Source organism: Puma concolor, chromosome B1, assembly GCF_028749965.1.
Source record: "Puma concolor isolate L17-30 chromosome B1, mPumCon1.1.hap2, whole genome shotgun sequence".
Classification (NCBI taxonomy): Eukaryota; Metazoa; Chordata; class Mammalia; order Carnivora; family Felidae; genus Puma; species Puma concolor.
In genome coordinates, this window is record NC_141670.1 from 28725222 (window position 1) to 28748980 (window position 23759).

Genomic DNA, 23759 nt, shown 5'->3' on the forward strand with positions numbered 1-23759 from the left:
GACGTGGGGGGAATGACTTGCATTTCTAATAACATAAGGCTACAGACTATGAGTTCAAAACAGGGGCTTATCTCAGTCGAACCAACCGCCGGCCTTCAGGGTCTAGCTCTCCCCCAAACCCCTCCCATAGCAAGGGCTCCACACCACCTTCCAACAGAAGGCGCAACCGGAAGGGGAGGGCCTCCCGCCCGGACGCGGGGCTCCCGCTATCATGGCTTCTCGTGGGGTCGTTGGCATTTTCCTCTTCTCTGCTCTCCCCCTCTTGTGTGTAGAGCTCCGGCGTGGGATCCCGGATCTAGGTAACTGTTGACTTTTTCCTTCTGACGCTCGCATCCGCGTAACTATCCCATGAATGTTGCGTAAGGTTCCAGTCTCAGGGCCACGTCGCCTCCGGGCGGCTTAGACTACGACTCCCAGGCTGCATAGCGCCTTCCTCTCTTCCGGCGCCGGGGCCCCACTCCAGGGAGCAAGACTCTCAGAGCTTTGAGGAGGCTGACTCCTCTTCGCGGAGAAAGTGTCTTTCCAGTTTTGTGTGCAAGGAGACAGAAGCTGGCAGAAAGCACAGGAACATATGTAGACACTAACTTTCATATTGTTTTGAACGCTCACAAGGAAACAGGTGACGTGATGTAGGCCTTCTGAGGAATTTAAGCAGAGATTTAAATTATACGAAGCCTGGGCCAAAAACATTCTAGACCAAAGGAATTGACAAATTGGAGAAAAAGGATGAAGACCACTGTGGATGGATCAGGAAGACTAAAGGGGAGAGTGGATCGAGTTAATAACATTCACTGACCACCTCTTATAAACCTAACTCTAAGTGCTGTTTATTCATTATTTCTTCCAGTCTGTATTATAACCATGGTGTGGGTGGGGTATAATCCCCATTTTACACTTGAGGAAACTGAGATTTAGGGAGGGTTATTGGAGGGGCGCCTGGCTGGCTCAGTCAGTAGAGCATGTGACTCATGATCTTGGGATGGTGAGTTCAAGCCCCACTTTGGCCCTAGGGATTACTGGATAGATGGATGGATGATGGATGCAGATATAGATAGATAGTCGCTGGATTCTGTGGAGGGTGTTTTGGAGGGAGGCTGTAGTGGAAGCAGTGGAGCAAGTGAGGCTCTAGAAGTAGACAAGTAGTGATGATGGCCTGGACTAGGATGATAACAGCGATGGAGTGTGCACAGATTTGGGATATTTACAAAGTAGAATCCACAGGATTTGTGGATGGATTAATGTTTGGGTGAGGGAAAGGAGGGATTCAAGGATAACTCCTTCAAGTGAATTTGAACAACCCTAAGTACTTGGTAGTGCCCGGGATAAAAGGGAAACTGAGAGGAAAATGGTGGGCCTGTGGAGAATCAGTCCTTTTTTGGATATATTAGTCATGGGTTTACATGCATGTCTCCCTTATACTCATTTCTAAAGTTTGAGATCCTGATGAAACTTAGCTTTGTATATTTCCTCTCTCCCTACTCAGGTACTTGGAAATGTTGCTTGAAATGACTTAAAATGCTTTTTTAAAAAATCTTCAAAGTCCTTTTAGAAACTTCCTACTCACTCAGTCTATATAGGAATCTAACAAGACCTTTATCCAAATGATATACAGAAATGTTAAATTCACGCTTATCTAGTCCAGAATTTACATGCTCCCCCCCTTGTCTTTTCAGCATCCACCTCTGCTCTGTTAATTTAGAATCTCTTCTTTGCACTAACGTTTAAGTCACTGATCAATGAGAAGATAGTTACGGAAGGTTGCAGAAGGAAATCTCACATAATCAGCTCTGACAACAGGAGAATACGCTTTTTGAAGGCAGAGACCACATCTAATCTGTTTTTGTGTTCCCATCAAATATCACAATGCCTATTTTATTTATTTTTTAATTTTTTTTCTTTTTTAAAATAGGCTCCATGCCCAATTGGGGGCTTAAAGTCATGATCCCAAGATCAAGAGTCACATGCTCTACCGATTGAGCCAGCCAGGTGCCCCGACAATGTCTAATTTAATAAAGCAGGCCAAAAATTCTAGAAAATGCAACTGGATTCCTGGTAGCATCTCCATCTAGTTCCTGGTTTTTTTTTACTTAATTCCTTTCTCCTAGAAACCTCTCAGTTGTGAACTGATGGTTGTTTACTTTGGTTTCTTTTTTTTTTTTTTTAAGATTTTATTATTATTATCTTTTTTTAAGTTCATTTTATATATTTTGGGAGGGAGGGAGAGAGTGTGAGTGGATGAGGGAAGAGGGAATCCCAAGGGAATCAAGGGAGAGAGGGAATCCCAAACAGGCTCTGTGCTGTCAGCGCAGGGCCTGACAAAGGGCCTGATCCCACGAACCAAGAGATCATGACCTGTGCCCAGATTGAGTTGGACCACTGACTCAACCACCTAGGCACCTCTATTACTATTATTTTTTAAGAAGTCTCTACACCCAATGTGGGGCTCAAACTTAGAACCCTGAGATTAAGAGTCTCATGCTCTGTCAGCTGAACCAGCCAGGTACCCCTGCTTTGCTTTCTTGATATTTGTTTTCCAGATATCCAGTAACAGTATATACTTATAGATACTTTTAGCTGGGGCTGCTAATTGGAAAACTAGAATTCCTAGACCCATTCATTCAACTGGGCTGTATTTTTGGACAAACATTGAAAAATGGTTCCTATCTTTTTTCTACTGTGTAAAAGCCTTCATTGTCAGTACATTTTTACTTGTACTTAAAGCTAAATATTTTATTAAAAAAATTTTTTTAATGTTTATTTATTTTTGAGAAACAGAGAGACAGACAGAATAGGAGCAGGGGAGGGGCAGAGAGAGAGGGAGATACAGAATCCAAAGCAAGCTCCAGGCTCTGAGCTATCAGCGCAGAGCCCGTCTCGGGGCTCTAACTCCCAGACCACGAGATCCTGACTGGAGCCAAAGTCGGCTGCTTAACCAACTGAGCCAGCCAGGCACATCAAGCTAAGTATTTTAATGCTGCTTCCTCACATTTGTTATTCTTTGAAGTGTCTTGCACATGGGCTCTTGAGAATATGGACCAAAAAAACCCCCAAAAAGCCAATTTAATAAAAAAAGTTTTACTTGAGGGGCGCCTGGGTGGCTCAGTTGGTTAAGCAGCCGACTTCGGCTCAGGTCATGATCTTGCAGTCCGTGAGTTCAAGCCCCGCGTCGGGCTCTGTGCTGACAGCTCAGAGCCTGGAGCCTGTTTCAGATTCTGTGTCTCCCTCTCTCTGACCCTCTCCCGTTCATGCTGTCTCTCTCTGTCTCAAAAATAAATAAACGTTAAAAAAAATTAAAAAAAATAAAAAGTTTTACTTGAAAGACATAAACAAACATAAGTCTAGTTCTTTTATATTCCCATATGATGTTTGCAAATTGCTCGCTTGTTAGAACAAAAAGCAGTATCATGGAACATAAATCCCGTAACTCAGTGGTTTCTCTAAATACCAATACTCTAGGTATTACATTACTTTTGTAATAGCCAGAAATACCCTAGATTTAATTAGATGTTGTCTTGAACAACTCTTGAATCAACAGCTAATGCTGGCAAAAAGTTGGAGGACTGTGAGGCAAAACAAAAGAAGTATTTAAACAGCTTTAAGTTGCTTTATTTTTAAAGGATAAAATATATATTGAGTTTTTTTTTTTTAAGGTTATTTTTTTATTTTGAGAGAGAGGGCACACCAGCGGGTAGGGGCAGAGACAGAAGGAACGAGGATCTCAAGAAGGCTCCCCACTGTTGTTTAGAGCCTGATGCAGGCTCATGAACCATGAGATCATGACCTGAGCTGAAACCAAGAGTTAGACGCTTAACTGACTGAGCCACCCAGTCACCTCTATATATTGGTTTTCAGTTAAAAGAAAATATTTATCACAAGTGTAGAAAACTATACTAGAATAAAGATAAATATTTAAGTGTGTATATATAAATCATTTTTTAATCTTTAATTGACTACCAGCCCTGATCATATAGGCAAGATGGTTCTTCTGTACCTCTGGTGACTTTTGAGAACTACAAAACTAAAAACTCCTGGAGGGTAGAAACCATTTCTAACCCAACTTTATACCTGCTCCTTAACCATTTAGCAATGGTGTATTACACCATAAGTACTTACCATAAGTAAGTACTGATTACATTTTTTCTCATTTAATTTTCATCTTTGTTTTTAAAAGAAGACCAAATTACTAAAGTTTGACTTTTTTCTAGGTGTTTATAGAATGATTTTATTTTCAAATAACCCAATAAATATTGAGGAATAGAGAGGTACACAGTTGCATAATTGAACTGTGAGAAATATGAATTTGGTGTTTTTGAATGACTGTTTTTAAATAGAACTACAATTTGAGAGGTGCCTGGCTGGCTCAGTTGGTAGATCGTGTGACTCTTGATCTCAGGATTGTGAGTTCAAGTCCCATGTTGGGTATAGAAACTACTTAAAAAAATAAAAATAAATCTTTAAGTGAATGAATGAACAAACTAGAATTTGACAAGATGCTAATGTCACAATTTAATTCCCAATGGGATAATTTTACCTACCTCTCTGGACAGAGGGAAACCAGAATTTATGCATTATTGATAATCATAATGTTTATAAGTGTAGTCAGTCATATGAATTCTACCTATATTCATAAGACCGAAGATGTTCTAAAATTGTTTTTTGAAAACTTGTTCTGGTAATAATCAACCATGATGAATTTTAGCTCACAAAGGAGAGTATGTGAAAAAAATCATAAGACAGTTGCTTAACTTTTACTATTCTTTATTACTACAAATAATCTTCTTAATGCCTTACTATTTGTTATTAGTATCAAGGAAAGTAAGGGGGATTCTGTCAAACATTTAAAGAAGAGTTAACACCTATTCTTTTGAAGCTGTTCCAAAAATGGAAGGAAAGCTTCCAAACTCATTCTATGAGGCCAACACTAGCTTGATTCCAAAACCAGACAAAGACCTCACTAAAAAGGAGAACTATAGACCAATTTCCTTGATGAACATGGATGCAAAAATTCTCAACAAGATACTAGCCAACCAGATCCAACAATATATTAAAAGAATTATACACCACGATCAAGTGGGATTTATACCTGGGATGCAGGGCTGGTTCAATATTCACAAATCAATGTGATACATCACATTAATAATTTTTTTTTAATGTTTATTTATTTTTGGGAGAGAGACAGAGTGTGAGTGGGGGAGGAGCAGAGAGAGAGGGAGACACAGAATCTGAAGCAGGCTCCAGGCTCTGACCTGTCAGCACAGAGCCCAATGTGGGGTTCGAACTCACGAACCATGAGATCATGACCTGAGCTGAAGTCGGACGCTTACTGACTGAGCCACCCAAGCATCCTGATACATCACATTAATAAAAGAAAGAGTAAGAACAACATGATCGTCTCAATAGATGCAGGGAAAGTATTTGACAAAATACAGCATCCTTTCTTGATAAAAACCCTCAAGAAAGTAGGGATAAAAGGATCATACTTCAAGATCATAAAGCCATATATGAAAGACCCACCGCTAATATCTTTCTCAATGGGGAAAAACAGATCTTTCGCCCTAAAGTTAGGAACACAAGAATGTCCATTCTCACCACTGTTATTCAAAATAGTGTTGAAAGTCCTAGCGTCAGCAATCAGACAACACAAAGAAATAAAAGGCATCCAAATAGACAAGAAGGAAGTCAAACTTTCACTCTTCACAGATGACGATATTCTATGTGGAAAACCCAAAAGATTCCACTAAAAACTGCTAAAACTGATCCATGAATTCAGCAAAGTCTCAGGATATAAAATCAATACACAGAAATCAGTTGCGTTTCTCTACACCAATAATGAAGCAGCAGAAAGAGAAATCAAGGTATTGATCCCATTTTCAGTTACATCAAAAATCATGAAATACCTAGGAATAAACCTAACCAAAGAAGTGAAAAATCTGTACACTGAAAACTATTAGAAAGCTTATGAAAGAAATTGAAGAAGACACAAAAAAATGGAAAAACATTCCATGCTCATGGCTTGGAAGAATATTGTTAAAATGTCGATACTACCCAAAGCAATCTACATATTCAATGCAATCCCTATCAAAATAACACCAACATTCTTCACAGAGGTAGTACAAACAATCCTAAAATTTGTATGGAAGTAGAAAAGACCCCAAATAGCCAAAGCAATCCTAAAAAAGAAAACCAAGGCTGGAGGCATCACAATTCCGGACTTCAAGATGTATTACAAAGTTGTAATTATCAAGACAGTATGGTACTGGCACAAAACAGACACATGGATCAATGGAACAGAATAGAGAATCCAGAAATGGACCCACAAACATATGGCCAACTGATGTTTGACAAAGCAGGAAAGAATATCCAATGGAATAAAGACAGTCTTTTTAGCAAATGGTGTTGGAAAAACTGGACAGCAACATGTAAATGAATGAACCTGGACCACATTCTTATACCATACACTAAAATAAACTCAAAATGGATGAAAGACCTAAATGTAAGACAGGAAGCCATCAAAATCTTAGAGGAGAAAGCAGGCAAAAACCTCTTTTATCTTGGCCACAGCAATTTCTTACTTAACATGTCTCCGGAGGCAAGGTAAACAAAAGCAAAAATGAACTATTGGGACCTCATCAAAATAAAAACTTTCTGCGCAGTGAAGGAAACAATCAGCAAAACTAAAAGGCAACTGACAGAATGGGGGAAGGTATTTGCAAATGACATATCAGATAAAGGGTTAGTATCTAAAAATCTATGAAGAACTTATCAAACTCAACACCCAAAAAACATGATCCAGTGAAGAAATGGGCAAAAGACACTTTTGCATGAATAGACACTTTTTGCAAAGAAGATATCCAGATGGCTAACAGACACATGAAAAAATGCTCAGCATCACTCATCATCAGGGAAATACAAATGAAAACCACAATGAGATACCAACTCACACCTTTAAGAATGGCTAACATTAACAACTCAGGCAATGACAGATACTGACAAGGATGCGAAGAAAGAGGAACCCTTTTGCGTTGCTGGTGGGAATACAAACTGGTGCAGCCACTCTGGAAAACTGTATGGAGGTTCCTCAAAAAATCAAAACTAGAACTACCCTATGACCCAGCAATTGCACTGCTAGGTATTTATCTAAAGGATACAGATGTCCTGTTTCAAAGGGGCACATGCACCCCAATGTTTATAGCAGTGTTATTGAGAGTAGCCAAAGTTCATTGACTGATGAATGGATAAAGAGGATGTGGTATACAATGAAATATTACTCGGCAGTCAAAAATAATGAAGTCTTGCTATTTGCAACAATGTGGATGGAACTAGAGTGTATTATGCTAAGTGAAATTAGAGAAAGACAAGTATCATGTGACTTCACTCGTGGGATTTAAGATACAAAATAGATGAACATAAGGGAAGCAAAAATAATATGAAAACAGGGAGAGGGACAAAACAGACTTTTTTTTTAAGTTTATTTATTTTGAGAGAGAGAGAATGCAAACGGGAGGAGGAGAGAGAGAGCGAGAGGGAGAGAATCCAAAGGAGGGCACAGAGCCCAATGCAGGTCTTAAACTCATGAACCGTGAGATCATGACCTGAGCTGAAACCAATAGTTTGACGCTTAACTGACTGAGCCACCCAGGTGCCCCAAAACATAAGAGACTCTTAAATACAGAGAACAAACTGAGGGTTGCTGGAGGGGTTTTGGGTGGGGTGATGGGCTAAATGGGCAAGGGTCATTAAGGAGGACACTTGTTGGGATGAGCACTGGGTGTTATATGTAGGGGATGAATCACTGGGATTCTACTCCTGAAATCACAATTGCACTGTATGCTAACTAACTTGGATATAAATTTTTAAAAATAATATAAATTCAATTTAAAATTTTAATTTTAATATAAATTAATATAAATTAAAATTTTTAAAAAGGAAAATATTTTGAACTTTAATTATTATTATTCTTTTTTTTCTTACTTTTTTAAGGAGTTAAAGATCTAATTTTGCTGTGTGGCCGGATTTTCTTACTACTTGCTCTTCTTACTTTAATTATTTCTGTGACTACCTCATGGCTTAATTCATTTAAATCTTCCCAAGTGTATCTGAAAGGTAAGTTTATTGTTTATGCTACCCTTTTATAATTTTCTACTCTTTAGAGTATTTTATTTATTTATTTATTCTAGGATTTTGCATAATTAGAACCGTTTACTGTTAATTTGTGACATATAATTTCAGCTGATCATTACTTTAGTCTTGATTTTTAATGGACTATAAATCCCAACATTTTTATGGGAAATTGTACATTATCCTTGTATACACATTTGAAATGATAGCATTTCTATATTGATACATTGCAAATTCTCTGATTTTAAATTGTGCAGTTTCATTGTTCTTTGAGGTTTATGTTTTCAGTTTATAAACTATTCAACAAATGGTCATGTTTTCTACCGTTAATCTGTAGAGGCTTTTCAACCTAATTTATTTTTCCTTTCACTTTGGCAGTTTTTGTTTACATACTTACCTATAGAGTTAAGTGCTTACTCTTAATTTTAGGAAACCATGCTTGTTCTTATTTTATGTTTGATAAGCAAAAAATTTTACTGTAATTTTGGTAAGTAAAAATTTGTCAAAGCCTTTGACAATGTTAAAAGTGTTAGAAGCCTTTTAGGGGCGCCTGGGTGGCGCAGTCGGTTAAGCGTCCGACTTCAGCCAGGTCACGATCTCGCGGTCCGTGAGTTCGAGCCCCGCGTCGGGCCCTGGGCTGATGGCTCAGAGCCTGGAGCCTGTTTCCGATTCTGTGTCTCCCTCTCTCTCTGCCCCTCGCCCGTTCATGCTCTGTCTCTCTCTGTCCCAAAAATAAATAAACGTTGAAAAAAAAAAAAGTGTTAGAAGCCTTTTAAAACAATATTGTAGTTCACTTCAGAAAAGATGAATCCTAAAACTAAAGCCTGAATTTTTACATCCTTTTACAAAGAAGCTTGCCAATAGTGATTTTGGTACATTGTGTTTCATTTTGCTACTTATTTAAATGTAAATAAATGACAGGAAAATAAGCAGTGCTTAATTTATAGCCTTTCCAAATTAACCATGAATATAACCATAATCCTAAAAGGTTATACTGTTCAACCCAAACATAAAAGACAATCTAGATGTTTTAGGGTCTCTCAATCATAGATTTTTGAAATTCTTTTCTTCTTTTGGTAAATTATTTGATGTCTTATACTTCAAATTATCCATTGGAAAATTAAATAAGAGCATTGTAACTTCTCTTGGAAATTTTGTGTTAAGTGCATTTGACATCAGGAGGATATTTGCTGCAGGCATTAAATGGTCAAATATTCTATATTTTATAAATAAGGGAAACGTGTATTTGACATAGTTTTTGTAGTTTAAATTGTACCTTTTTATTGTTGGAGTGTACATCATTCTGGTACATTTACGGATTAATGATTTTGAGACATAGTCATCACTGAAGGCTAAAACTATTTAAGAAGTAATTAAGACTATATAAAGTGCTTAATTATTGTCAGATTTCCTTTAAATGAGTAAAAAATCCGCATATTGATACGCTTTGTATCTTCCCTAGTGTCATCAGATGTTGAGATACCAGACTTCAGATTCATCCAAAACTTTAATCCTCCGTGTTTTGTAAAGATTTGCATGATGAAGTGTATCACAAGTTCAGAAGCAGTCAGTTCTCAGTGGCTTTAAGGATTAAAGACCTTTGGGGAACCTATTTGGCTCAGTCAGTAGAGCATGTGACTCTTGATCTCAGGGTCATGAGTTCAAGTCCCATGCTGGGTGTGGAGCCTACTTAAAAAGAAAAAAGGGATTAAAGCCCCTTAATCACCTGCTGTTGATTTATTTAGAAACTATATTCTTTGATTCAGAGTCAGAAGGGGAGTCTTAAGATCACTAAGTCTAACTCATCACATAGCAAGTTAGTGGCCAGACTAGACCTTCTGCTTTCCTATGTGCTTTGCTGCCCTAATCTTTCCTTAATAAACTTGAGGATATATTTATTGCCAGGAGAGAAAGTTGTTGACAGAAAGGAACACTCCTATTTAAGGAGCCAGGCAGGTTAAAGGATGTATTTTCCAAAAAGATGTCTAATTCCTCAAGGGAATACAGTTAAATGAAATTAATTCAAATGAAACTTAGTGTACCTAGAATAAAAAATGTTATACAACAGCAAATATTCTTTCTCTTGCCATTCAGTGGCTAATAACCTAATATTGGTTCAGTCATGGGAGTTTCCAAGCAAACTCCACTTTTGGGGTCTAGGCATGTTGCTTATATGTGTGTATGAATTTTTTTTAAAGCTTTTTTTTTTTTTTTGAGAGAGAGAGAGTGGGGGAGACGTAGAGAGAGAGGGAGAGAAGGAATCCCAAGTAGGCTCCACACCATCAGTGCAAAGCCTGACTTGGGGCTCAAATCCACGAACTGTGGGATCACCTGAGCCGAAACCAAGAGTCAGAGGCTCAACCCACTGAGCCACCCAAGTGCCCCGTATGTTTTTTTTTTTTTTTTAAAGTAGGCTCCGTGCCCAATGTGGGGCTTGAACTCATGACCCTGGGATGAAGTCAGATGCTCTACCCACTGAGCCAGCCAGGTGCCCCTTTATTTTTAAAAGACTTTATTTTTAAGTAATCTGTATACCTAATGTGGGGTTCAAACTCAAAACCCCGAGATCAAGAGTCACACATGGGGCGCCTGGGTGGCTCAGTTGGTTTAGCATCCAACTTCAGCTCAGGTCATGATCTCGCAGTTTGTGAGTTCGAGCCCCACATCGGGCTCTGCTGAGAGCTCAGCGCCTGGAGCCTGCTTCAGATTCTGTGTCTCCCTCTCTCTCTGCCCCTCCCCTGCTCACACTCTTGTCTCTCTTTCATTCAAAAATAACTAAACATTAAAAAAAAAAAAAAAAAAAAAAAGAGTTGCACACTCCACTGACTGAGTTAACCAGGTCCCCAGGTATGATGCTTTTACTGTCATGTCAAGGGTGACCAAATGGCACACGTGCCTACAGGGCAGCATTCTCTACTTCATGTGCAGAAATGGGCTTTCATGCCATGTCTTGGAGCTGCTGAAGCCCTAGCATGAAAAATCCAATATAATCATTCTTGAAGCCTCCTCACCAAAACTATGACATATGATATTAATGAATGTTAGAGAATTTTTGTTTCAGAACAGACCGTTTCTTACAGATTTTACTTGTGGATTTCTTTGAACTGTCTGCATGTACCTCATTTTCATCGTTTGAAAAACACAGTCTGTTTTTTGAAGGCTTGTCTCTCCCAAAATGTTATCTACAGACTACTTTCAGAGAAAAGAGCATTCAACTTACGATATTTGGGAATTAAAAAGCATTTTTACGTTTTGATGTCTTAGAAGAAGAAGAGAAGAATGAAAAAAGGCAAAAACTTGTCAGGAAAAAACAACAAGAGGCACAGGGTGAAAAGGTAAAGCATAATTTTTAGAGAGTATATATAAAGAGAATACAGAACATCTTGGGGCATTTAAAATCGAGGTCTGTTGCTTTCTGCATTTGTGCTTGGACTTTTTTTTTAAGTTTATTTATTTTGAAAGAGAGAGAGAACATGCTCACATGTGAGAGTGGGGGGCAGGGTGCAGAGAGAGAGGAGAGAGGTAATCCCAAACAGGCTCTGTGTTCTCAGTGCAGAGCCTGACTGGGGGTCAGACTCACGAACTGTAAGATCATGACTTCAGCTGAAATCAAGAATTAGACGCTTAACTGACTAAGCCACCCAGGTGCCCCATGTGCTCAGATTTTTTAATTATTGAGGTCAAATTCACATGACTTAAAATTAACCAATTAAAAAAAATTAACCAATTTAAAATGTACAATTCAGTGGCATTTAGAACATTTGCAGTGTTATGCAATCACTACCTCTCTCTAGTTCCAAAACATTTTCTTTACCCCAAAACAAGACCCCGTACCTATTAAATAGTCACTTCTCCATTCCCACTCCTGTCCTTTGGCAACTAGGTCTGCTTTCTGTTTATATGGATTTATGTATTCTGGATATTTCATTTGAGTGGAATCACATAATATGTGACCTTTTGTGTTTGCCTTCTTTCACTTAGAATAATGTTTTCTGGGGTTCATCCATATACATGTATCAGTACCTCATTCCTTTTTTGCAGGTAAATAATATTTCATTGTATGGATGTATCAAAACTTGTTTATCAGGGGCGCCTGGGTGGCTCAGTCGGTTAAGCGGCCAACTTCGGCTCAGGTCATGATCTCGCGGTCCGTGAGTTCGAGCCCCGCGTTGGGCTCTGTGCTGACAGCTCAGAGCCTGGAGCCTGTTTCGGATTCTGTGTCTCCCTCTCTCTGACCCTCCCCCGTTCATGCTCTGTCTCTCTCTGTCCCAAAAATAAATAAACGTTAAAAAAAAATTAAAAGAAAAAAACTTGTTTATCAGTTCATTTGCTGATGCACATTTAGGTTGTTTCCACCTTTGGGCTGTTGTGAATGTGCTGCTATGAATATTTGGACACAATTCTTTGAGTACCTGTTTTCAGTTCTTTTGGGCATATATATATAGGAGTGGAATTGCTGGGTCATCTGGTAATTCTGTGTTTACCTTTTTGAGGAACCACCAAACTGTTCTCTACACCAGCTATTCCATTTTATATTCTCACCAATTTCTGAGGGTCCCAATTTCTCCATTTCCTCACGGACGTATATTTTCCCACCCCCACCTCCTTTTAAATATTCATTGTAGTGGTGCCTGGGTGGCTCAGTTGGTTAGGTGTCTGACTCTTGATTTTGGCTCAGATCTTGAGGTTCGTGAGTTCAAGCCCTGTGTCCCTGCCTGGGATTTTCTCTCTCTGCCTCTTTCTCTGCCCCTCCCATGTACTCTCTCTCTCAAAACAATAAATTCTCATTGTGATGAGCATGAAGTGGTATCACATTGTGGTTTTGATTTGCATTTCCCTAATGACTAATAATGTTGAATGTCTTTTCATATGCTTGCTGGAGAATGTCTATTCTTATGTCTTCTCTGCAGAAATGTCTGTTCAAGTTCTTTGCCCATTTTTGGGTTGTGTTGTCTTTTTTTTTTTTTTTAAATGAGAGTTCTTTATGTATTCTGGATACTAGACTCTTATCAGATACATAATTTCCAAGTATTTTCTCCAATTGTGTGGGTTCTCTTCATTATTTTGATATTGTCCATTGATGCACAAAAGTTTTGATGAAATCCAGTTATTTCTTTTGTTGCTCATGCTTTTGGTGTCCATTGCCAAATCCATTGTCCCTCTAACAATCCATTGCCAAATTGAAAGCCATGATGATTTACCCCTATATATTTTCTTTCAAGAGTTGTATAGTTGTAAAAAAAAAAAAAAAAAAAAGTTGTATAGTTGTAGCTTTTATATTTAGGTTACTAATCCACTTTGAGTATATAGTGTGTATATATTTTTGTATATAGTGTGAGGTGGGGATTCAGTTTCTTTTTTAATATTGTTTTGGCTATTTGGGGCTCTTTACACTTTCAAATAAATTTGAGTTGGCTTTTCCATTTCTGTAAAAAAGGCCTTTGTGATTTTTGAGAAGGATTACATCAAAATCCATAGATTGCTTTGGGTAGTTTTGACATTTTATATTAAGTCTTCCTTGCCTTGCCTCGTGTTGACATCTTAATGATATTAAAACTTTCAACCATAAGCCTGTAATGTCTTTCCACTTATTTATATCTTTAATTTCTTCCAACAATATTTTATAGGTTTCAGTGTACATAGTTACCCTTTTGGCTAAATTTATTTCTACGTATTTTATTTTGGATGCTGTTTTAAATGTAATTGTGGTTTTAATTTCCTTTTTTGACTTTTCATTGCTAGTGTATAGAAATACAAGTGGTTTTTCTGTGTTGATCTTGTACCCTGCACTTTGTTTATTATTTATTAGCTCTAGTGATTGCTGTGCATGGATTCTTTGGATTTTCTATTAAGGCAAACCTTATTTTATTGTACTTCATTTTATTGTGCTTTGCAGGTACAGGTTTTTTTGTTTTTTAGTTTTTTTTTTTTTTCCATATTGAATGTTTATGGCAACCCTACATTGAGCAAGTCTATTGGTGCCATTTTTTTCTAACAGCATTTGCTCACTTCGTGTCTCTGTGTTATATTTTGGTAATTGTCGCAATATTTCAAATGTTTTATTATTATATTTTTTATGGTAATCTGTGATCAGTGATTGCAACTCAATGAAAGCTCAGATAATGGTTAGCATTTTTTAACAAGAAAGTATTTTTTAATTAAGTCATGTACTTTTTTGTAGACCTAATGCTATTGCACACTTAGTAGACTACAGTATAGTATAAACATAACTTTTTTTAAGTTTATTTATTTTGAGAGAGAAAGCACAAGTGGGGGAGGAGCAGAGATAAGGAAAGAGAGAGAAACAGCAGGGGAGGGGCAGAGAGAGAGGGGAAGAGAGAGAATCCCAAGCAGGCTCTACACTGTCAGCACAGAGCCTGATTTGGGGCTCGAACCCACAAACCATGAGATCATGACCTGAGCCGAAACCAAGAGTTGGACACTTAACTGACTGAGCCACCCAGGCATCCCTAAACATAACTTTTATATGCACTGGGAAACCAGAAAATTAATTTGATTGCTTTATTGTGATATTTACTTTATTGCAAACTGACCTTCAATATCTCTAATATATGCCTATATAAGATCATGTCATCTGAGAATAAGGATAGTTTTACTTCCTCCTTTCCAAAATGGTGTTTGTTTATTTTTCTTGCCTATTGCTCTAGCTAAAACTTCTAAATGGTGTTGAATAGTAGTGGTGAAAGCCAGCATCCTTGTGTTGTTCCTGGTCTTAGAAAGCTTTTAGTCTTTCACCACTGAATGTGATGTTAGCTATGGGTTTTTTCTAGCTACTCGTTATGTTAAGCAAGTTCCTTCCTATTCCTAGTTTCTGAGTATTTTTATCATAAAGAGTGTTGAGTTTTGTCAAATGTTTTTTCCTTATCAATTGAGATGATCATGTATTTTTTTCCCCTTTGTTTTATTGATACGTATTACACTGATTGATTTTCTTATGTTGAAACGTCTTGCATTCTTGGGATGAATCACACATAGCCGGTATATAATCCTTTCAGTATGTTTTCAGATTCAGTTTGCTACAATTTCGTTGAGGATTTTTGCACCTACATAAGAGATACTGGTTTGTACTAGTCTTGTAGTGTCTTTGCCTGGCTTTGGTATCAGGATGATGTTGACCTCATGTAATTAATTAGGAACTGTTCTTTTATTTTTTGGAGTGTCAACAAGACAGTGTTAACTCTTCTTTAAAGGTTTGATAGAAGAGCACCTGGGTAGCCCGGTTGGTTGAGCATCCCACTTCTGCTCAGGCCATGATCTTGAAGTTCGTGGGTTCGGGCCTTGAGTGAGCTGACAGCTCAGAGCCTGGCACCTGCTTCAGATTCTGTGTCTCTCCCTCTCTCTGCCCCTCCTCCACTTGTGTACACACACATGCGTACGTTCTCTCTCTCTCAAAAATAGGTAAACATTAAAAAATGTTTAAAGATTTGATAGAATTCACCTGTGAATCTACTTTTCTTTACTGGGAGACTTTTAATTACTGATTCAATATCTTGTTAGGTATGTTGAGATTTCCTAATTCTTCTTGAGTCAGTTTAGGCAATTTGTATGTTTCTAGGAGTTTGTCAACTTCATCTTGGTTTTCTGAATTGTTGGTTTACAGTTGTTCACAATATTCTTTTTCTGGCGTGCCTGGGTGGCTCACTTGGTTGAGCGTCCAACTCTTGACTTCAGCTCAGGTCATGATTTTGAAGTTTGTGAGTTCAAGCCCCACGTTGGTCTCTGCGCTGACAGTGCAAGCCTGCTTGGGATTCTGTCTCCCTCTCTATCTCCCAAAAAGTAAATAAATAAACTTATAAAAATAAAAACCCCACCAGAATCTCCATTTCTTTTAAGCCCAAAAATATTTTCTACTTTACTATGATTAAGCTGTTCATTAACACTTTTCCAAGTGACTTCTTGCCTTGGGCATTGTGCCTTGAACAAATGGCTTTGACTTTAAGCTCCTAGAAGCCAAGCATCACATCCTATGCATCTTTGTATCCCTAGCTCGTAGTAAGTTTTTGTTGGACTGAGAACACATTAAAATATCTAGAGGCCAACTGCCAAATAAGCATAAGCATAGAACATTTGTTTTTATCTGCTTTAGGTATATATGCAGATTTTTAGAGAGTGATGTAAAAGGAGGATGCTGCTTTTTTGACAAAATTTAGTGTGACAGAAAACACAATTTGTTAACCTGTTTCTTATTTACAACTTTATAGACCATGGAAGATCTTTGGAATGTTATGGTAATAACACCTCATTTATTATTTTTTTTAATAGGTCAGCAGATACATAGAGAATGTTCTAAAACCTCACCAGGAGATGAAATTGAGAAAACTGGAAGAGCGCTTTTATCAGATGACGGGTGAAACTTGGAAATTAAGCAATGGTCATAAACTTGGGGTTAGAAAATAGTCTCACTTTATATTTTGAATTCTGCTACTACATACATACATGCAATATATACATATAATGCAACATTATACATATAATGTATAAGTACATATAATGTACAAGCATATTACATATTTGGGTTTTTAAAATTTCGAATGATGTTAAACTGGTCTGGTTTTTAGGAATCTTTATTGCTAATGATTGTACATAGAGCATATTTGTGTGTTGAAGGATTAAGTGCTTTTGGTGCCCAAAGAGCATATAACCTAGATGTTTGAGAAGCTCTAACATAAAGTTGTCTTTGAGAAAACTGTTGACCAATCACCATATTTTATACGAGGAAATTCAGATCTTTCCTTAAGATCTCCAAGGTATGACAAGCTCACATTATACTCATTATGTTTCGCTCTGTTTCTATAAAGCCAAATTAACCTTTGACTCTTTTTTCCTTTGGCATTGAGTATGAACTTTTGTCATTTGCTAATGGTAGTTTTCAGCTCAAAGTTTTTTTACAGAGGAAAAACGATATTCATAAAGGAATTAAGTTTTAGGGGTGGCTGCCTGGCTCAATTGGTAGACCATGCAACTCTTAATCTCAGGGCCACGAGTTCAAGCTCCCCCATGTTGGACCTGGAGCCTACCTAAAAAAAAAAAAAAAAATAAGTTTGAGAGTAACTAGTCAGAGATTTTATGTGTAAGATCATTTCTGTCCCAAAGACTTTTTGGGTTTTTTTGCTTTCTATTTATATTGCATCTTTTACTATCCTATAAATAAAATGATCCAGTAAAGGTTAACAGGATTCTTACTGTGAAGCTAGACTCCGTTGTTATCCATTTCATAATGGTAAATATGCATCAAGGGTGGGTAATGAAATTAATGCGAAAGATGTGCAGCATGAAATGTGCCTGCTCTGTGGAGTGATGTCACTTCGGAGATGAGTTTGTCTTCTGTTCAGAAGCCTGACTTTAGCTGGCCACACCTTTTTCTCAAATGGTCACAAAGTGAATTAGTCATTCTGCCCCTTGCTTTCAGGCTATGTCTTCATGACACTAGTAGCATATATTTTAACCTAATTAGTGGGGACAACAAGAAGTCAGGGACCAAGCAGACCACTGGCATTGTTATGACTTAAGGCTGTTAGGACTATCAAGGATGTGAGAATCAGGGGGCACCTGGGTGGTTCAGTCAGTTAAGCCGACTTCGGCTCAAGTCATGATCTCACCGTTTGTGAGTTTGAGCCCCGCATCTGGCTCTCTGGGCCTTTGTTCCCCTCTCTCTGCCCCTTCCCCACTGGTTTTCTCTCTATCTCTCTCAATAATAAATAAACTTAAAAAAAAAAATGTGAGAATCAGAATGTTAATTGCTGAGAGAAAGTGTAGGCGGCAGCTGATGGAGCCTGGTACTTTGCAGTCAGCCTGTTTGGCCAGTTAACTATTGAGCATCTAGATCTCTTGGCTCCCATTGCCCCTCCCCTTCCATCAGGTTTTCTTAGGATAAAGGAATAAAACAGCCCACCAAGATGGTGGCCATTTTAGTCTGATGAAGAGAACTTTTACAAGTCAGTGGATGTAGAAAAGGGTATTTTTGAACTAGTAAGTATGTATCTGAGAATTTGACGTTTAAGTTAATTATCTTGCTGAGGAAAAAGTTTTAATGGATACTATTAATAAAAAGTAATATGGTTTCTGGAATAACTTCCTTTGCTTTCTAAAGTGATTAATTCAAAAGGAAGATCAGAGTTTGAATCTGAGAACTAAAATATATGTAACAGGATACTTCGGCCATGTTCAACTATGGAAGTATTTCATGGTTACATACACAGACATGTTTTTACATACCTATTTTCTTTTCACAGCTTTTTAAAGCATAATCCCTTGCACTGTCTTGCATCCTTTAATGAAAGGAGAAAAGGATATCATTCAGGTTTTCTTATTTCTTCCACCCTACTAAAAACTGTGGGGATCAATTAAAATGGAAAGATGCCTCTCAGCCTTGTGTCTATCAGGGGGAGCCCCAGGGCTGGGTACAAGTAGTTTCTACAGGATGTTAAGCTCTATGTTTTCTTCTCCAAGGAAATAATGCTTTAAGTTTCTGGACCTAATATTGACTAAGTTCTTTTTTTTTTTTTAAGTAGACTCCACACCCAACGAGAGGGTTGAACTCACGACTCTGAGATTAAGAGTTGCATGCTCTGCCAATAGAGCCAGCCAGTATTTTTTACTAAATTTTTTTTAATTAAAAAAAATTATTTTTATGTTTTTATTTTATTTTTGAGAGAGAGAGACAGAGTGTGAGTTGGGGAGGGGCAGAGAGAGGGAGACACAGAATCCAAAACAGGCTCCAGGCTCTGAGCTGTCAGCGCAGAGCCTGACATGGGGCTCGAACTCACAGACTGCGAGATTGTGACCTGAGCCGAAGGGACACCCAACCGACTGAGCCACCCAGGCACCCCTGAGTTGAGTTTTGTTTTGTTTTGTTTTAACTGAAATGTCATTTTTTACTGAAATGCCATCAGGGTAAAAGAAAGAGCCGCTGTGAATTGAATAAAGTTTATACTAGAGACTATTTAGAAATTGTCTGTTGTTTTTGACCAGGGTGATGAAGAGTTGGTGCTTGAAAATGGGAGTCAGACATCTTTTGAAACATCAAACAGCAGAGAAGCAGCAAAGAGACGGAACTTGCCTAAGCCTCTAACCAAAATTTCACCATCTGCTGAACAGCCCACGCAGAAGGAGGTTCATTACTGAATGCCTACTCATGTAATTGTATCAGTGTGCAGTAGGAATATGGTTCTCTGGGCGAGGTGGTATACTGAGTGAAGATTAGGACTGGCTTTTAATCCAGATGGTGTCTTCCCACTACCTTATAAAGGGATCAGCTTCATTAAAAACCACTTTGCTATTTGATACTAATATTAATGTTCTGAACCACACTTAGAAGGAAGCTATGAAGATAAATGACAGATTTACAAAATACTCCGTTCTTTTGAAGAAGTAATTTTATTATGTAGAAATGAAAAATGTTTACTAAGGGAAATATTCCTACAGGTAACTAAGACATGATTAACCCATATTTAGTGAGAGGCTAATATTATTATTTTTTTATTAAAAAAAATTTTTTTAAGATTTTATTTTTAAGCAATCTCTGCACCCAGCATGGGGCTTGAACCCATAACCCCTAGATCAAGAGTTGCATGCTCTACCAATTGAGCCACCCAAGCCCCCGAGTGGCTAATATTATTAACGTGGGTAATATTTTTCTCAGTAGCCCTTCCAGGGAGTGGGTTAGCAACCATTCATTTTGGAACAGTGCTGAGGTTCATTATTACTTCTGTTCTTTCAAATTTTTAATCCTTAAGTTGACCCTCATTTGGATCTGGCAAAGGTTGGAAATAAATCTCTTTGCCCTGACTCTTAAGGGATGCTGGGAGGCCATATGTTCCCTGAACGTAGTTTCTAATGTGTTGCCTCTTGGTCTGAGGTTTCTTAGCCCCATAATGGGGCCTGAGGGTGGCAGTCAAGTCATTGAACTATTTCTAGCATTTCAAAAAGATCTTATGGACTAATTAAAACTTCAGGAGTCTTAGCTTTTTGTTAATAACATGAATCGTCTCATGTTGTTGGTAAATTTTGGTTGACTGTCAGGCTTTTGATACCAAAGGAAAGTAAATGGTTTATTTGATAAAATGCAGTTAATGTTGGCTAGATACAATGCTAGAAAACATGAGTCTGTGGCATTAAAAAACAAAAAGCGTCCCTGAAGGTGAAATTGTTGGTAACCCTGTTAAACGAGAGAAAATGGTCTGAACACCTGGTTTTGTAATAAACAGAAATAAGGAAACATCAGTAAATCATGAAGACAACCAAAGTGAATGTTTCTTATCCAGTCCCCTAGAAGTGCCAGTGAAGAAAGATACACATTTAAAATGTGTATACGTATGAACCTAAATAACTTTGGGGTCTGTTGAACTTAATATTTATCCTCTGTGTCTTTAAATAGTATATTTTTATGTAGTGTCTTGGAATATCATAAAAATGAGATTCTTAAATATGCATAGATTGGTAGCTATCATCCCACATCCTGTTATTATCATGTATTTAGCACAGAATGGCTTACCAAAAATGTTTAACTGAGCCCTTTCATATTGTACTTTTTTTTTTTAATTTTTTTTTTTTCAACATTTATTTATTTTTGGGACAGAGAGAGACAGAGCATGAACGGGGGAGGGGCAGAGAGAGAGGGAGACACAGAATCGGAAACAGGCTCCAGGCTCCGAGCCATCAGCCCAGAGCCTGACGCGGGGCTCGAACTCACGGACCGCGAGATCGTGACCTGGCTGAAGTCGGACGCTTAACCGACTGCGCCACCCAGGTGCCCCAATAATACTATTTTTTATACTCTAGTCCCTTTGAAATGAGTTGGAAAAATTAGAAACATAATTAAGGAATTATTTTTAGGTGTGATGATGGCATTGTGGTTAGGTGAGAAAGAAAAGAATCTTTATCTCTAAAGATATATGCTGCAATATCATAGGAATTATGGTAAAAATCTGCTTCAAAATAATGGGGAGAGGACAGTAGGTGGGCATATAGCTGAATAAATATTAAAGCCTAATAAAAGGTACATTAGGGTATCTTATACTCTTCTTTCTAATTCTGTATAATTTCCATGATAAACTGTTTAATGATATCAACAGGCTTAAGATTAAAAAAAAAAAAGGGCAGGGGCGCCTGGGTGACTCAGTCGGTTGAGCAACCGATTTCAGCTCAGGTCATGATCTCGTGGTTTGTGAGTTTGAGTCCCATGTCGTCGGGCTCTGTGCTGAGAGCTCAGAGCCTGGAGCCTGCTTCAGATTCTATGTCTCTCTCTCTCTCTCTCTCTCTCTCTCTCTCTGCCCCTCCCCCACTGATGCTCTGTCTCTCAAAAATAAACATTAAAACATTTTTAAAAATTAAAAATAAATAAAGGTGGCAGGAGATGGGGGGGGACTAGTCTTAATCAGTTAATTGTTCTGCTAGCTGAAACAGATCCTAAAAATAACAATACATATCCTTCTAAACTGTACGTATCCTTCTACTTAGGATAAAGCTGTAAAGAATGTTTTTCTCTAACAAGAAGCAGCTGGATGATGCACAAAACCATAACATTTTTGAGCCTCAGATTGCTGAGGCTGCAAAGGATTCACGGAACCAGAATTCCAAAGGGGGATAATCCACTACAAGGAGAGACAGGAAGAGGTTCGGTAGAATTGTGGGTGCTATACAAACAGATAAGACAAATCCAGCTAAGATTTTAACATTTTTAAAGGCCAAGCGTGGGCCGCTGTATCACGTTGGAATGGGACTGGCTATTTAATTTGTGAGTCTTAGTGCAAAATGAAAATGTGGGAAACCTCGCTGGAAAATGAAGAATTCCAGATGGTGACAGCGAGCATTAAATCAAGCGTGAGGACCTTCTAGGTGTGGGCTGTATGTGGCCGCACAAGGCATCCGCCTCAAAGCCAGTCCTGGCCGGTGGTCTGAGACAGAAAGGGAGTTTCCACTCACCTGAAAGCACTTCACTATCAGCCTTCATTCGCCAGGTGTTTGTGGAGGGGAGCAAGACAGGTGCAGGAGACCAGGAAAGGCCAACCTGGTTGCAAATGAGGAGGTGATTGCTGGCTGTGGAGGAATGAGTTTAAAGCTTTCTAGGATCCTTCTCCTCTACAAAGCCTCTTGTAGAGGACCATAGGCGGAACCATAGGCGGTTCACCAAGTACGAAGACCTCAGGACGCTGGCATAGATCTACTGTTGGCTGGAGAAGCAGTAAAAGGAAGATCCATCTGCCTCTCCAAAGACATAGGTAAAGATTTATTGCTCCCAGGGGAAGAGTAGAAGCAAACATTCTCATTCCTGGGGGAGGGCTGGATACAGATACGAAACAGATGCTGGCTATTGCTGGGGGTGGCGCAGCAAACAGCCACCCTAGACCAACCACAGATACAAGGCGGAGTTTGGTTGCCACAGGTAGGAAGAGCAGGAACCCTGAGAAAACCTCACCTGGGAAGTCAAAGCACAAAGGGCCTGCCTGAGATGGAGGCGGAGTTAGGACAATAGGGCATCTCTCCTGCTCCTGCCATGAACTTGGCACCCGGTCCCAGGCACCAGCAGGCTGCAACCACAACACACAGACCGAGCACAGAGGAAAACCCTCTCTCAGATACATGTACGCAGGGACAATGGAGAAAATATCTTTCAAAATAGAACATGAAACAAATACTTTATTTTATTTTTTAAATTTTATTAAAAAATTTTTAATGTTTTATTTTTGTGAGAGAGAGCATGAGTGGGGTAGGGGCAGAGAGTGGGAGGGGACAGAGGCTCCAAAACGGGCTCCATGCTGACAGCAGCAAGCCCAATGAGGGGCTTGAACTCACGAACCCCAAGATCATGATGTGAACAGAAGTCATTTGCTTAACCAACTGAGCCACCCAGGTGCGCTGAAACAAATACTTAAAAAAAAAATTTTTTTTTTACATTTATTTATTTTTGAGAGACAGAGCATGAGCGGGGGAGGGGCAGAGAGAGAAGGAGACACAGAATCCCAAGCAGGCTTCAGGCTCCAAGCAAGCATTCAGCACAGAGCCCGACTCAGGGCTCAAACCCATGAACTGTGAGATCATGACCTGAGACGAAGTCGGATGCTCAACCAACTGAGCCACCCAGGCGCCCCCAAATACTTTTTAAGATATACAAAAGCTGAGGGAATGCATTACCAGCAGACTTGCCTTACAAGAAATATTCAAGTAAACCTTTCGGAAGAAAAAAAACATTATACGAGATGGAAATATGAATTTACATAAAGGAATTAAGTGCATTGGAAATGGTATAGATTGACCTGAGTAGATACATAAAAGGTTTTCCTTATTATATAAATCACTTTACATGATAGTCTACTGTTTAAACAAAGTGATAATGTTCTATGGGATTTTTAATACTTGTAAAAGAAAGATGTAAGACAACGGTAGCAGAAAGTGTGAGGGGATTAATGGAAGTATACTAGTGAAAGGTTCTGTACATGAAGTGGTGGGATATCACTTGAAGGTAGACTATAAATTTATTTTTTTTAAGTTATTTACTTTGAGAGTGAGGGAGGGGCAGAGAGAGAAGGAGAGAGAGAGAATCCCAAACAAGTTCCATCATGCTGTCAGCACAGAGCCCAATGCAACTCGGGGCTCAAACACATGAACCGTGAGCTCATGAA

At 38.6% G+C, this 23759-nt stretch overlaps 1 protein-coding gene across 1 annotated transcript; it reads left to right on the plus strand.

Annotated features, from left to right (window-relative positions):
• Window positions 1–67: 67 nt before the first annotated feature.
• UBXN8 (UBX domain protein 8) lies at window positions 68–20666 on the plus strand. The gene is made up of 5 exons (XM_025932963.2): window positions 68–299; window positions 7981–8103; window positions 11383–11453; window positions 16402–16524; window positions 19111–20666. Exons 1-5 carry the CDS (start codon window positions 212–214, stop codon window positions 19261–19263), a joined length of 558 nt encoding a protein of 185 aa, XP_025788748.1. The 5' UTR covers window positions 68–211; the 3' UTR covers window positions 19264–20666.
• Window positions 20667–23759: the final 3093 nt, after the last annotated feature.

Bases quoted from the DNA above. Each gene is read 5' to 3' on its own strand.
- UBXN8 (XM_025932963.2), top strand. From the start codon at position 212: ATGGCTTCTCGTGGGGTCGTTGGCATTTTCCTCTTCTCTGCTCTCCCC. The intron at 300-7,980 runs GTAACTGTTGAC...TACTTTTTTAAG, and splicing joins GCGTGGGATCCCGGATCTAG to GAGTTAAAGATCTAATTTTG. The intron at 8,104-11,382 runs GTAAGTTTATTG...TTGATGTCTTAG, and splicing joins TTCCCAAGTGTATCTGAAAG to AAGAAGAAGAGAAGAATGAA.